The sequence below is a fragment of the Primulina eburnea genome, unplaced genomic scaffold, assembly GCF_022965805.1.
Source record: "Primulina eburnea isolate SZY01 unplaced genomic scaffold, ASM2296580v1 ctg811_ERROPOS3073944+, whole genome shotgun sequence".
Taxonomy (NCBI): Eukaryota; Viridiplantae; Streptophyta; class Magnoliopsida; order Lamiales; family Gesneriaceae; genus Primulina; species Primulina eburnea.
Window position 1 is genome coordinate 114924 of NW_027331580.1, and position 13289 is coordinate 128212.

Below are 13289 nucleotides of genomic sequence, written 5' to 3' on the forward strand. Positions count from 1 at the left end.
AAATTAAAATAATTTTATGCATGAGAATTTAAATTCTTTTCTTTAAATTTAATTATTTTATGCAGTAGTTTAGTTGTTATCTTTTCAGTTAAATAAGTGAGGCCAGACTGGAGTTGGAGTATTGAGATAAAATTTAATATTAAGAAAATATTCCTAGAATTTATTTAAGTTGAAGAATAAGTTATTTTAATGTAAAAGAATCTTTAAGGAATTATTTAATTAACTTGACATAAGTAGTAAATAAATTCTTTTTGTCCAATAATTCAATTAAAAAGTCTAAATTAAAATATGTGACCAAATGAGATAAGTTAATCTAGGCTTATTTTAATTAAGGAATTTCAACTTAACATGTTAGTAATTTAATTTAAAAAATTAGTCATGCATGCAAGACAATTACCATCCTAAACTAATTTATTAATTCACTAAAATACCTAATGGGTAGATAAAACTTTAAAGATTTAAAATTCAATAATTAAGCAATATTTTACCCCATTTTAAAAGCAAGAAAATCGGCCACCCTCATGAAAGATTTGAAATAGATGACGACTCACCAACTTTGATTCCCTTTCTTACCCCTTTTCTTGGTAGATAATCCCTCACCATTTAATCTTCAATAATTAGTAAGTAAGCAATTTCCTACCTTGTTTTTGAATGATAAAAATCGACCATCCATTTAAATCAAATCAAATCACTCTTCATTCTTTATCTATCAAACCACTAGGATAGCAAGATTCACCTTTCCCCTCAAATCTCCCTTTTTATTTAGTAAACTTCCCTTCATTCCCTAGCCATTTCCCTCCCCATAATTCTCGAAATTTCAGAGTAAACTTGAGAGAAAAATCGTGTGAGGCTTGAGAGAAAATAAGAGAGAAAAGCAAGAAGCAAAACAACTCCGTCTCCTCCGCGCCGTGTCGTCGTAATCGATTTTTTTTTTCATTTCAAACAAATCTAAGGCATGTATATGTTTTTCCTTTCTCTTCAATCAAGTCATATACTGATTTTTAAACATCACATGTACATGATTTAAAGGTAAAAACCGAAATTTTGACAACAACACTTCACAAAATTCTGCACAGATTTTCTGCTTCCCTTCATGCTTCACGCTGGTATTTGTTTTGATGGTTTCAAGGTTGGATCGATTTCCAGGGGCTCGAGGCTGCTTATGGTCATGTACTAGGGTATGTTAGGGTCAATTTTGATTAAGGGTTCAAGCCCAAAAACCGTGAGTCATATGCTCCAAATCATTAAGCAAGAAAGAAGTGCCATAGTCGAGACTCAATTGCTGTCAATGGCTTGCTTGGGTTAGTGCTCGAGCCATGGCTGGCAAAGGGCCGGTAGCCATGGCTAGGACCCTTCCCTAGCAAGCATAGGACGTGGTCAAGTCGGCCTTAAGTGGCTTGAGCCACGTCCCAAGCCGGTTGGACAGCAAAAACGCAAGTCCCTTCAGTTTCAATTTTTCTGCATTTCGTTTGTGTGTGTGAAGCTTCGGCTTCTTGGATGGTGTGGATCTTGGTTGGATTTTTAGCCCTTAGCCATGGTTCATACAATACCTCATGATGTCTAGATCATGCCATGGTCGATTACATGACCACTGGAATGATACATGACACCAAACAATTGAAACACCCCACGCGTGCCATATGCGTTCTCGGGTGGAGCTTGTGAGTTGTTTCGGGTGTTGCTTGGATTGTTGTTGGCCTAGGGCCCTTAGCCATGGTTCAAGCCATACCTTAGGATATTGGTAAGAGGCTCTGGTCGGTGGTTCAAGCCCCAATGGCTGATAGTCTCGAAAACGAAGCAAAGAAATGCAACAGCTGCTGCTGTATTTTTTTTACAACAGCTGTAAGTCCGGTTCAGAGGTCACGTACGAGTTCTTGGTTGGCTTTTAGCCTATGGCCTTGGACTGGACAGTAACTTATTGAGTTATGAAGGTCAGGTTTTTGGCCGTTCGTGATTTGGTTAAGTTTAGAAGTCGTACGAGAAATTATGGTGCAATGTGCCAAAGTGACTCTCGAAAGAGCGTTTCATGATTTTGGCCTCCATGCACCATTTTCGTGTATTACAGCCCTTGATATATATTTTTCATCATTTTAGGTGTATTTTAATCATGACTAAATGATGGTTCGATGTTGGTTCGGGTTGGTACGGAGTCATGGTTAAATATTAAGTTTGTTGGGCGTAATAGTCTCGTTTTTAGTTCGATTTTGAAGTGTTGGTCAAGTTAAGTTATTTGCATTGTCAAGTCAAGTTATTTGCATGTTTTTCATGTTAGAATTAGGTCGCAGCGAGCCTGGGAACGATCCAACCTAATTGGTAAAATAACTCAGGAATTTAATTATATTATGTGCATAAAATATAAAAGTTTATTTTTGATATATATGCAGTATGTCTTGTGGCCACTTCACACTCATGGGATTGCAGCTTATGAGATTATTACTTCATCCGGTGGCTACTGACTGGTTCATGTTCATGTATGGGTACGGGTATCCAGTCCAAGGGTTGTGATGATCTCTACCGCCCAGTATAATGTGGTTTAGTCTGATCAGACGATTCAGTTCATGTTATGGGCCACTTGCGTTGAACATATTCTCAACAGAAAATTTATGATATGCTATTTTATGACAGGGCTCTATCGAGCAAACATTTCACTTACGATTTTTCAGTTATGCACGTATTTATAATTATTCATGACTTGATTTTCACGTTACGCTTTACGATATGAAATCTTTACATGGCATGAAATTTTATGATATATTTACTTGTTATCTATGATATATGCATGCTGAGTTTTTATACTCACTAGACTTGATTGTTTTAGGTACTGATGATGTCGGGGCCGAGGGCGAGGACCAATGAGCCATCTTAGGTCGGCAGTAGTAGGAACCCGAGGATCTCATTTTCAGCACTTACTATTTTTATTCCAAACTCAGTTTTATTTTGTTGAATTATTTTAAGTTGTTATTTTGAAAACATTATTTACTTCCGCTGCTACTTTAAACATTGAATCTTTTTATCAGTATATTTTATGAATGAGACTTTTTATTTATTTAAAGAGAAAATTTTAAATTATTCTTCCGCAAATTTTCAAATAGGAATTTCGGGCCTCTACACATAAAAAGCGACATAACTAAATATATTCCTCTTAAGTTCTTTGCATTCACCAAGGAGCTTGAGAAGAATAAATGTATTGATGTTCGTCACATTCAATCAAGTGAAAACTCATCAGATCTCTTCACAAAGACACTTCCTACAACAATATTCAGAAAGCACATATATAATATTGGGATAAGCAATCTACGAAATTTTGAAGAATTGTTCATGTCAACATGAGGAGGAGTTTACGTGACTGCACTCTTTTTCCCTTACTATAGTTTTCATCCCAATGAGTTTTTCCTAGTAAGGTTTTTAACGAGGCAGTATAAAAACACGTAATGAATACAATCATTATAATCATCATCACAAGGGGAGTGTTGAAAAATAATATTTAAAATGTGTGTATTGAATATTTGAATGTTGAAAATAAGAGTTGTAAATATTAAAAATTAGTGTGTGATGATGTACGTAATGATGTATTTTATTTTTGGATTATTTGTAAAGATATTCTATAAATAGCCTCACCATTGTGAAAAAATTTAATTGAGTAGAAAGAAAAATATTATAAAATGTGTAGTTTGATAAATTTTGAGAGTTTGAGATTTTTATTTTTTATCTTAAATTTTTACTTTTTCATAACAATTTCCACAATAATTCAGCAAATCAATAATAATTATATGAAGAACAAATAGCCAAATTCGTCAGCTTGCTTTGTAAATCAAACCACAGAACCCAAGTCCACATTTGATAGTTTTTGGACAGCAAAATCTAACTTTCCGCACAAAAAAGTTTTGCTATCCACTGAAAAATAACACTTAAAATATATGCATTCCTTTATAGGGTCCCCAACTCCACTACAAAAGGGCTTTCATCACTCACCACCACTGAGAAAAAAGCACGACATACGAAGTTAAGTTTGACATTTCCTTCTCTATTCGAGTCTAGAGTGGACATGCGGCGTACTTTTCCATTATTTTCTATATACTGTTGAATATAAGATCGCCTTTACAAAAAGCAAGAAAAAACGTCTGACTTAGATTTCAACTAAAAGATAGTGCAAAATGAGGTGTTGCATGATCTCAGCGGCAGAGGCTAAGGTGCACAGAACAGGGGAAAATAAAGCTCGAAAAGTTTGGGATGGAGGGCGAAATCTTTAAGAGGAAGTGAACTGTTCCCTGCTAGAGCTTAACCGGCTTTCACAGCTTAATTTAACCTTTGGATGCGCATAGATTTGGTTTTGGAGTATTATGAAGGGGGGTTTGATTGGGGCTTGATGAATGTGGCCGTGTCAGGAGGTTGTGTGTTGTAGATAGCCGAAGCAAGCGAGATGGGCATGATGCAGAGTGCCTTGGATTGAAGGAACTGCATTGCAGCACCGATGTTTTCTTCCATGAGCTCAGCAACTTGTCGTTCTGTACCATCATTTGACCACTTCTCCCATGCTGGCTGAGCTCGTCCATTGTTAATGACTTCTTCCTGCAAAGTACACAGAAAGACGAATAAAATCACGTTGAAGGCAGAGGATGAAGTTGATCGTTTTCTTCTGGTATACCTCTACTGATGTTATTGGAATGTCAGTCACAAGTGGTGCCACCGCACCAGCTCCTCCCAGTCTACTCATGCTCAACACCTGGAAAATGAAAGATTGAAATTAGGAGAGCGGCTAGAATATCAAGTGATGCTAAAATTATTAACAAGCGGATTTTAAGTAGATACAGACCGTGTTCTGCAAAAGAAAACCCACCCAAACAATACATGCGATATTCAACAAGATGAAAGCAAATAAACCTGAAATGGATGTTTGAACCTAACAGAATGAAAGGCAAGGATTATATATCTACCTTCACTTGGAGCCTCAAAAACTTCACATAATCCACAATTTCATCAAGCATAGCTGCTCTATCAGTCTGCACAAAAATCTTTGATTTGAACAAGCAGCAAGAATTTGGGAGAATGAACAGCAAACCATAAGAAAACCAATTTCCATATTTACGAATATTCAACGGAATGAAAAAAACTCCAACGGAAGTAAAAAAATCTTCCCTAGAATAAATAGGACAGAGCAAATCCTAAAGAAGTATCAAAGATTGATGACGATTTTATGGGGGATGGGACCGTGGGAGCAAAGATTAATACCTACTGACACTCAAATATCTGAAATTTCGTGCTGCTTTCAAAGAATGTAACCGGGAATGAGTCGCATGAGATCTCATGACAGGGAACTTCAAACACATTTATATACCTTGCCTCCTCATCAAATAAAGAGTTCTTTCACGTACTAAAGTTCATGATTGGGCAAAACACAAATGCAAGTTCAAGATTTGATTTCATAAGCAGAGATCTAACGTACAATTGACCACCATCATTTGTAAGAGAAAACCAACCTTGTTGACACTAGGAACCAACTCTTGCAACGCTCTTATCTTTTCAGCTATTCTTTCTCGGCGCAACTGTAAAGTATAAAAAAAAGCATCAAACATCTCGGTATTATATGGATAAAAGTGACTCATTCGCATCATCATCATAACATTATGCCATTTAGTGACAAGTGCCGATTTCATTCAACATGATCATCTCGAAAGCATCTTTATTTTTTTTCTCTCTAAAAGCATAATTAATTTTGAATAATAACGATTGTCAAAAGACTTGTATACAAGGACGACATATAACAAATCATCGTTTACAAAATTATTTATCCCCCATCAGAAAACAGCATCCAGTCATCCTTAAAATATTTTCAAGATCATATTCAAGAATTGAAGACTCTCAACGCCAACTATTAGGCACTAGTATGATAGGAAAAAAAATCTCGTAAGATGTTTTCTACGAAACGAGAAATGATACCCTTTCAGCTATGCTGTGTGGATCTGTAGCTTGACCTCGTCTAGCCCGAACTCGTGGGCGAGCTGCCGGTGGCTGCGGCCCTTGTGGACCTGTATTGAGCATTTGCTGTCCATGATAACCCTGTAAATAAAAATCAAAATTGTACCAAATAATCAAAACCCATAATCAAGCAAGAGTGAATCAGGATCAATACTAGTGTCCCGTCCAAATTAACTCAATCAGAAACGAATATAATCTGAAAAACGACCCCAAATTTCATATAAAACTAAACGACACTTGCCGATTTAACAGAAGAAGAAGCGCCGGAATTTAAAACGTCGTCTCGGAACCTTTTCCCACTCCCCGATGGATCGTCCATTTTCATAAACCCTCCCTTCCCATGCTCCAAGCTCAACCCTAACGGAAACCCACCGCCGCCAGCATGACCAAGCCCTCCGTAAGGTCCTCCAATTCCAACTCCCAACCCCAATCCACCCAGGTGAGCAGAAACATCTCCAGAGCCCAGCTGTAACATCATCGTAGCTGAGGAAGCAGCCCCAATGTTGCCAGCATCGTTTCCCGCCAAATTGGATTCGGCTCCGGTAGCGTAGCTTGGAAATCCCAGGATTTGCTCAAGAAAGTCATCGGATGGCGTTTCTCCTGAATGGTTGGCCATGGCGAGTACTTGTACAAGATTTCTGAATGATCTGGGAAGCAAAAATACACAATTGCAGGCCCACTATTAAGGATTTTGGAGGAGCGAGCACCATTAAATGCGCGTATGGCTGTGCATATACATATACGTATCTTAGACGGAAACCTCAGTTTCTTACTTTCCACGCAGTTATGGAGAGCCAAGAAGAAAGAAGATCAAGGACGATGAATGAATCTTTCCCGTTCCAGCTTTTATACTCTTATTATTAAATTTTTTTTCTCTCAAATATAAAATTTAAATTTCTTTTTTAATTCGTACAAAATACATAATCCAACATCTAAATTTAGTTATTTAATATTATTATTATTTTACTTTTTGTACTGATATACTTTTATTCATTTAATAAAATTTTAAATTTCAAAATGTTTTTTTATCATATATAAAACTCAAATATAAAATTTAAATTTCTTTTTTAATTAGTCCGAAATACATAATGCAACATCTAAATTTAGTTATTTAGTATTATTATTATTTTTACTTTTTGTACTGATATATTTTTATTCAATTTAATATAATTTTAATTTTCAACATGTTTTTTATCATATAAAAACTAATTAAATAAAGATAAATGATAATTTATTTAGTAAAACTTTTTTTTTCTCAAAATTTATCTTAATCTGTGTGTAAACAAAAGAGTAGAAATTTATTTGTGTAACTGATTTGTCTAATAATATTTTTAATCTTTTTGAAAAACCAAATAAACGTATATATGTGGAACGTAGGAAATAAGAATTATCTGTATTTATTAAGAGTGTGTCTCATGTGAGATCGTTTCACGGATCCTAATTTGTGAGACGGATCAACCATACTCATATTCACAATACAAAGTAATACTCTTAGCATAAAAAATAATACTTTTTCATGGATAACCCAAATAAGAGATTCGTATCACAAATACGACCCGTGAGACCGTCTCACACAAATTTTTGCTATTTATTAATACAAGAAATAGTCAAAAAAGGATGGACTTGTTTCACGAAACCAAGATATTTTTCACCAAGAATTTTGAAGTTGTTTAATAAATAGTTTAACCTATATGGAATATGAATTTGGAATGTTCGTAGCATACTTCTTGTTTGCGCAATGATACCATCATAAATAATAGTTTTAAGATAATGGAAAATTATGCTAAAAAATTAGGGTTAATAAATGTTAAATTATTCGATATATTTTTTTCACGTAGCTTTTTGTAATTTTTATTATTTTATACTTTATATCTTTTATTGTGAGCTTTATTAATAAAAAAAAAAGGAAAGGAAAGGAATGGATTAGATCAAGAGTAGGTCTTATGTGAGACCGTATCACGGATCCAAATTTGTGAGACGGGTCAACCCTACTTACATTTACAATAAAAAATAATACTCTTAGGCATAGTTTGGTACACATGATAGGATAAACATGTTATATATAATATAAGGATAAGTTAAGGATAAATAAGAGGTATGATATTATATTTAATGTTTGGTATGATTTTAATAAGAGTGATTAAATTTATATATTAGATTGTAATGACAAAATTAATCTTATCATAATAAATTTTATAATTTCAAAGTTGTTGCATGAGTTCATATTTTTTTTATATGTTCATGCGTCGATAGTGCTTGCAAGATTTATTTATTTTTACCTAATTTTATATATTATATAATATGATAATTGAGCTCTTGATTTTGTGAGTCAAGTTTTTTAAGGTTAATCGAGTGATACTAATAATTTTATAGAGATTTATAAAAATTATTTATATAATTATCTTGAATTCATTTATATAATTATCATATTATATAATATATAAAAATAAATAAAATATTTATTTGATTTTAATTTACCTACTAGCATAGATTTATAAAACTCATTTATAATTTGAGGGTAATTAAGTCATTTGCATTGTATTTATCATTAGACTAAAATTATCACACCTAATAGAAGGGATAATTTATCCTTCTGAAAAATTATTTATCAAGGGCTCGTGATATTATCATGAGCTTTTTAAAAATGTATCAAACATGGGATAAGGAGGATTATTTATCAATCCCTCCCTTATCCCATGTACCAAACTATGCCTAAGCATAAAAAGTAATAAATTTTCATGAATGACCCAGATAAGGTATATGTATCACAAATACGACCCGTGAGATCGTCTCACACAAGTTTTTATCTTAGATCAATTACAATAAATAGTCAAAAAATGAAGTTATGCTTATTAAAGTGTAAATAGGTAACTATATTTATTAAAGTGTAAATAGGTAACTATATTTACAGGAATTAAAATCTAATACTTGATAAGCAAATTAGAATGGAGAACATACCGCGTAATCCATGATAGAGATTTTATGTAGACGAAATCTTACACAACCGAATTTATTTAGTTCTTTATTGGATCATTCACATTTTCTTACTTTTAACCATTTGTAGAATATCATTAATCTTATCTTGATTAAGAAATAAAATGAATGATTTGTTTGTTTATTAATAGATTTGGTTTGGAGACTACAAATCTTCAACATGTCCATTAAATATGTATTTTCAAAACACCCATAAATGACATTCTTTCATTTACCAATTCAATTAGAATATCATAAATCCTAGTTAAATAGTGTAATGTCTCTACAAATGATTAAATTACATATTATATAGTATACTATATAATATAATTGTTATTCACAATGTAAGCTCATTCTAGAAAATAAAAGTTATAACAATCTATCAATTATATTATATATAATCCTGAATGTGTATCAACCATAAATATCTAATTTAAAGATAGTAACAATCTGGTTCATCTAGTATATTAGCATGGAATCAAAGCCATTTTTGTCACATTTATCCTTAACTAGATCCATCAATAGTCACCTTACAAATATTAAATTACACACATCAAGTACGGATGTATGACATGAAAATTGCATATAACGTGATCTTCAACATGCTTATTTCTATCTACTTGATATCAAATAAAAGCATAAATTATCATTCTTTATTACTTCATAACCCAGATATTGCAAGGATCTAAATTTCATTTCAAACCTAAATCATTAAAAATTTCTAAAATTTAAACCATTTGATTCTCACTTACTGCTAAACTAGTCCCCAAATTTCTTAAAAATTGCAAAATCAATTCATCATTTCCTCGAAAATTATCCAAATTTGTCCTTAATTTCGAAAATCCTACAACTACCCACAAGTTATTGGCGTTCCTAAATATTCCATTTTATGGATGTCTTGTAACATAAAGTTCAATAATGTTATCATTATTAAACCCAAAATCAATTCTCATACAAATCTTATATTTCCATAAATATTTAAAATCTCAAATTAAACGTTTTTATAATTCTAACGATCATCATAACTTTCGATTAGCTATTCCTTATATAAATCTCTCGAAAATTAACTCAACTAGTAACCGCGAACTATCAGTATTTTCTTAAAAAATCTACAAGTCCCAAAAACATTCATTGAAACGACCTCGATTTTTTTTTTTAAAATCATAAACTCGAAAATACTAATTAAATAACTTATCATTTCTAACAATCATAATAAATTAACAACTAATATCTCAAGTGCATAAAATAAAATCCCTAAATCATCAACTAACCAAACATCCTAAATTGACCTTTAAAAAGATCAACTAAAATAAAATTAAAGCATACAAATATATCTAATAAAATTATTAACATAAATCTTTTAATTTTTATATCTAACAATCTAGTGCGGAAACATAAAGATCCTTCGGGAGTGTAATGCTGAACTCGATCCACTCAATCGTCAGCGTCTCCTATAAAATCAGCAAATCATGCATCATAAAAACGTAGTGATTCTATTGACAACACATTCTAAACATGAATAGCAAATAATATATTTACAATCACATGCATTTAAAAATTATACTTTTAATTAAAATAGCTTTTGAACAATAATAAACCATTTAAAATCATTTAAGCATAAATATATCATTTAAAAATAACTTTAAGCATAGATCATATATTGTAACGATCATGGGCCATTAGGCTGAACCAACAAAGGCCTCGGCCCATACTCACGCACCACTACTGGTCATGGGTCGTTAGGATGGTCCAGCATGGGCCTCGGCCCATGCCCATGCACCGCCACTCATAGAATATCCCACTCCCTGGAAAGTGGTTTCTTTCGCCTTCCCCAACACTTGAACCCAAGACCTCCAGGATAAGTACCTCGATTCCTACTTGGCCCGTATATGGGCTTCTTCTGGGGTCTTGGCCCTCGCGTCATCCCCACAAAATTCTAAGTTCACCGTCTCCTCATGAACGGATCCCTCACTTATCATATATCATATGTCACAGTCAATTCACATCCTTCAAATTTTTTTTTCCTTTTCTTTTTAAAAAATCATAAAATAACACAAATTTCCAAAAATAGTATTTTTAAGCAGTATAATTTGCACAGCTTTAAAATAAATCATAAAATAACATATTATCATCAAAATAATCATAATAAACCATAAAATATCATTTAGCATGCATTATGATCCTTCGGAACGCTGCCAAGTGTTTACGTATTTTCCAAGTGTAAAATTACCATTTTACCCCTAGTCGTATAATTTCTTGATTTTATCTTTTTCTTACTTTTAATGACATGAGTTTATTCCAAATAATTAATTAGGCTTAAATATAATTTTTCATAATTTTATTCCGCTTAAATCTAGGCGTTTCAATTAATTCTTTAATTAACGTTTCGTGAGGTGATTAAATCTAGAATAAATTCAAAACTCATTATGTTCTTCCCAAATTTTAAGCATAAAATTTTTATTACATATTCTACCCTTGTGAGCCATGAACCATACCCGTGGACCCATGCTTCTAATTTTAGTCTTTATAATCTCGAAATTGACCCATATTCGAACACACTGAGCCATCTCCCAATTTACTCGACTCATGGTCGAGCCATCTCGAGCCAAATCCGAGCCAACCCATCTACTGACCAAGCATAGCCCAAAGAACCTAGCCCTAGATTGCTCAAACTTGCCCGGTACCTGACCCCAAACCTGCGCACATGGTGATACTCACGCCCAAGTCTCCTACCCCACTAGGACTTCCAACCGAGCCACCACTAAGAATGTAAATGAGCCGAGCCGAGCCGAACAGTATCAGGCTCAGGTTTGGCTCGTTTAACTATTTGCTCGGCTCGGGCTCGGCTCGGGCTCGTTACGAGCCTTTGGTTTGAAGCTCGGGCTCGGCTCGTTTGGAAGTTATGAAGCTCGGGCTCGGCTCGAGCTCGGCTCGTTAATGGCTCGTTTATCTTGTTTAATGAGCTTGGCTCGGGTTCGGCTCGTTAAACAAGCTCGTTTCTGCTCAGAAGACCTCGCGCATATGCGCGCTCTGTCGCGCGCATATACGCGAGGAGGCCAGTAGCTACGATGCGAGAACAGAGGCACTCGCGCATATGCGCTGAAGTGTGAGCGCATATGCGCGAAAAAACCGTCGCTATTAGCGACAGATTGTTTGAAAAACCGTCGCTGATTAAATCAGCGACGGTTTGTTAGCGACAAACTGTCGCTAAATGTTCAGTATAGTTTAGTTCATTTGTTAATCTGTGCGGTTCATCTTATTACTCCAGCATGAACTTATTTTTCTTATTTTTTTACTTCGTCAACATTGATATGTTGAAGTAAAATATAATAAAAAAATATAGTTAAGCCCGTGTTTTTAAACATCCGAAGTAAAATATATTATTTTACTTCGCTCGTATTATTACTGAAGTTATTGGTAATGTATTACTTCGTAATTTATTATTGCCGAAGTAAAGCCTACCGAAGTAAAATCCGATTTTTCTACTAGTGTTATAACATGGTAATTTCTGTAAGATATACTTTAGAATTTTGAATAAATGAATATTATATATATATAAATATAATGAATTACGTGGGCCTATATAATTTTGGACCATATCATATTATAATATGATACTATATAATGTATCACGTACGTGACCTTGTATTTTTGGACCTCACAATGCTAAGGTTTCTTCTATGCGGCGACATTAGATATCTAGTCGGTTGCCTTTGATGTCTGATATTCAGTTTATTATATTAAAATATTTTATTTTTTTTATATATTTACTTTAAAGTATAATTAATTTCAAACCATAATATTATTAAATAATAAGATTATATACGTATAATCATATGTAGAATTAATTAGGAGTGAGAGTGCATACGCTAGATTCATTGCCGTAGCAGCAATAACAGATTGAAACTTTTGAACTTTTGTTTCTACATACGCTAGAATTAATTTCTACAGAGTGAGAGTGCATACACTAGAATTAATTTATATCATTGCATTAACAGATATTTATATCATTGCATTAACAATCCAACAAATATGAGTTTCTTAAGTAGACTAAATTCATTTCCGTAGCAGCAATATTCAAACACACCTGAGAGGTTGAAACTTTTGAACATTTGTCTCTAATTGTTTTGCCCACTGTATTTGGAGATGAAACCAAACCAGAATCAGAGCTAGGGTTCGCGACCTATACGATCTCCAAACTCTCGATTCACGCCTCAATCAAAGTCGACCCAGATGGTACAAGGATTTTCAGCCCTCGGCGTCGGCGGAAGAACGGAGAATCGTCGGAAATCGTACGCGGTTTAGAGGTGGACGGGAAAGGGGTCTCGCTACCTATACAC

The 13289-nt window shown here is 33.7% G+C and overlaps 1 protein-coding gene across 1 annotated transcript; it reads right to left on the reverse strand.

The window, feature by feature from the left end:
- Positions 1–3862: 3862 nt before the first annotated feature.
- On the reverse strand, positions 3863–6810 carry LOC140822398 (transcription factor UNE12-like). Its single transcript, XM_073183159.1, has 6 exons — positions 6218–6810; positions 5938–6057; positions 5478–5543; positions 4935–5000; positions 4646–4723; positions 3863–4569 (listed from the first exon to the last, which is right to left on the reverse strand). Exons 1-6 carry the CDS (start codon positions 6590–6592, stop codon positions 4339–4341), a joined length of 936 nt encoding a protein of 311 aa, XP_073039260.1. The 5' UTR covers positions 6593–6810; the 3' UTR covers positions 3863–4338.
- Positions 6811–13289: the final 6479 nt, after the last annotated feature.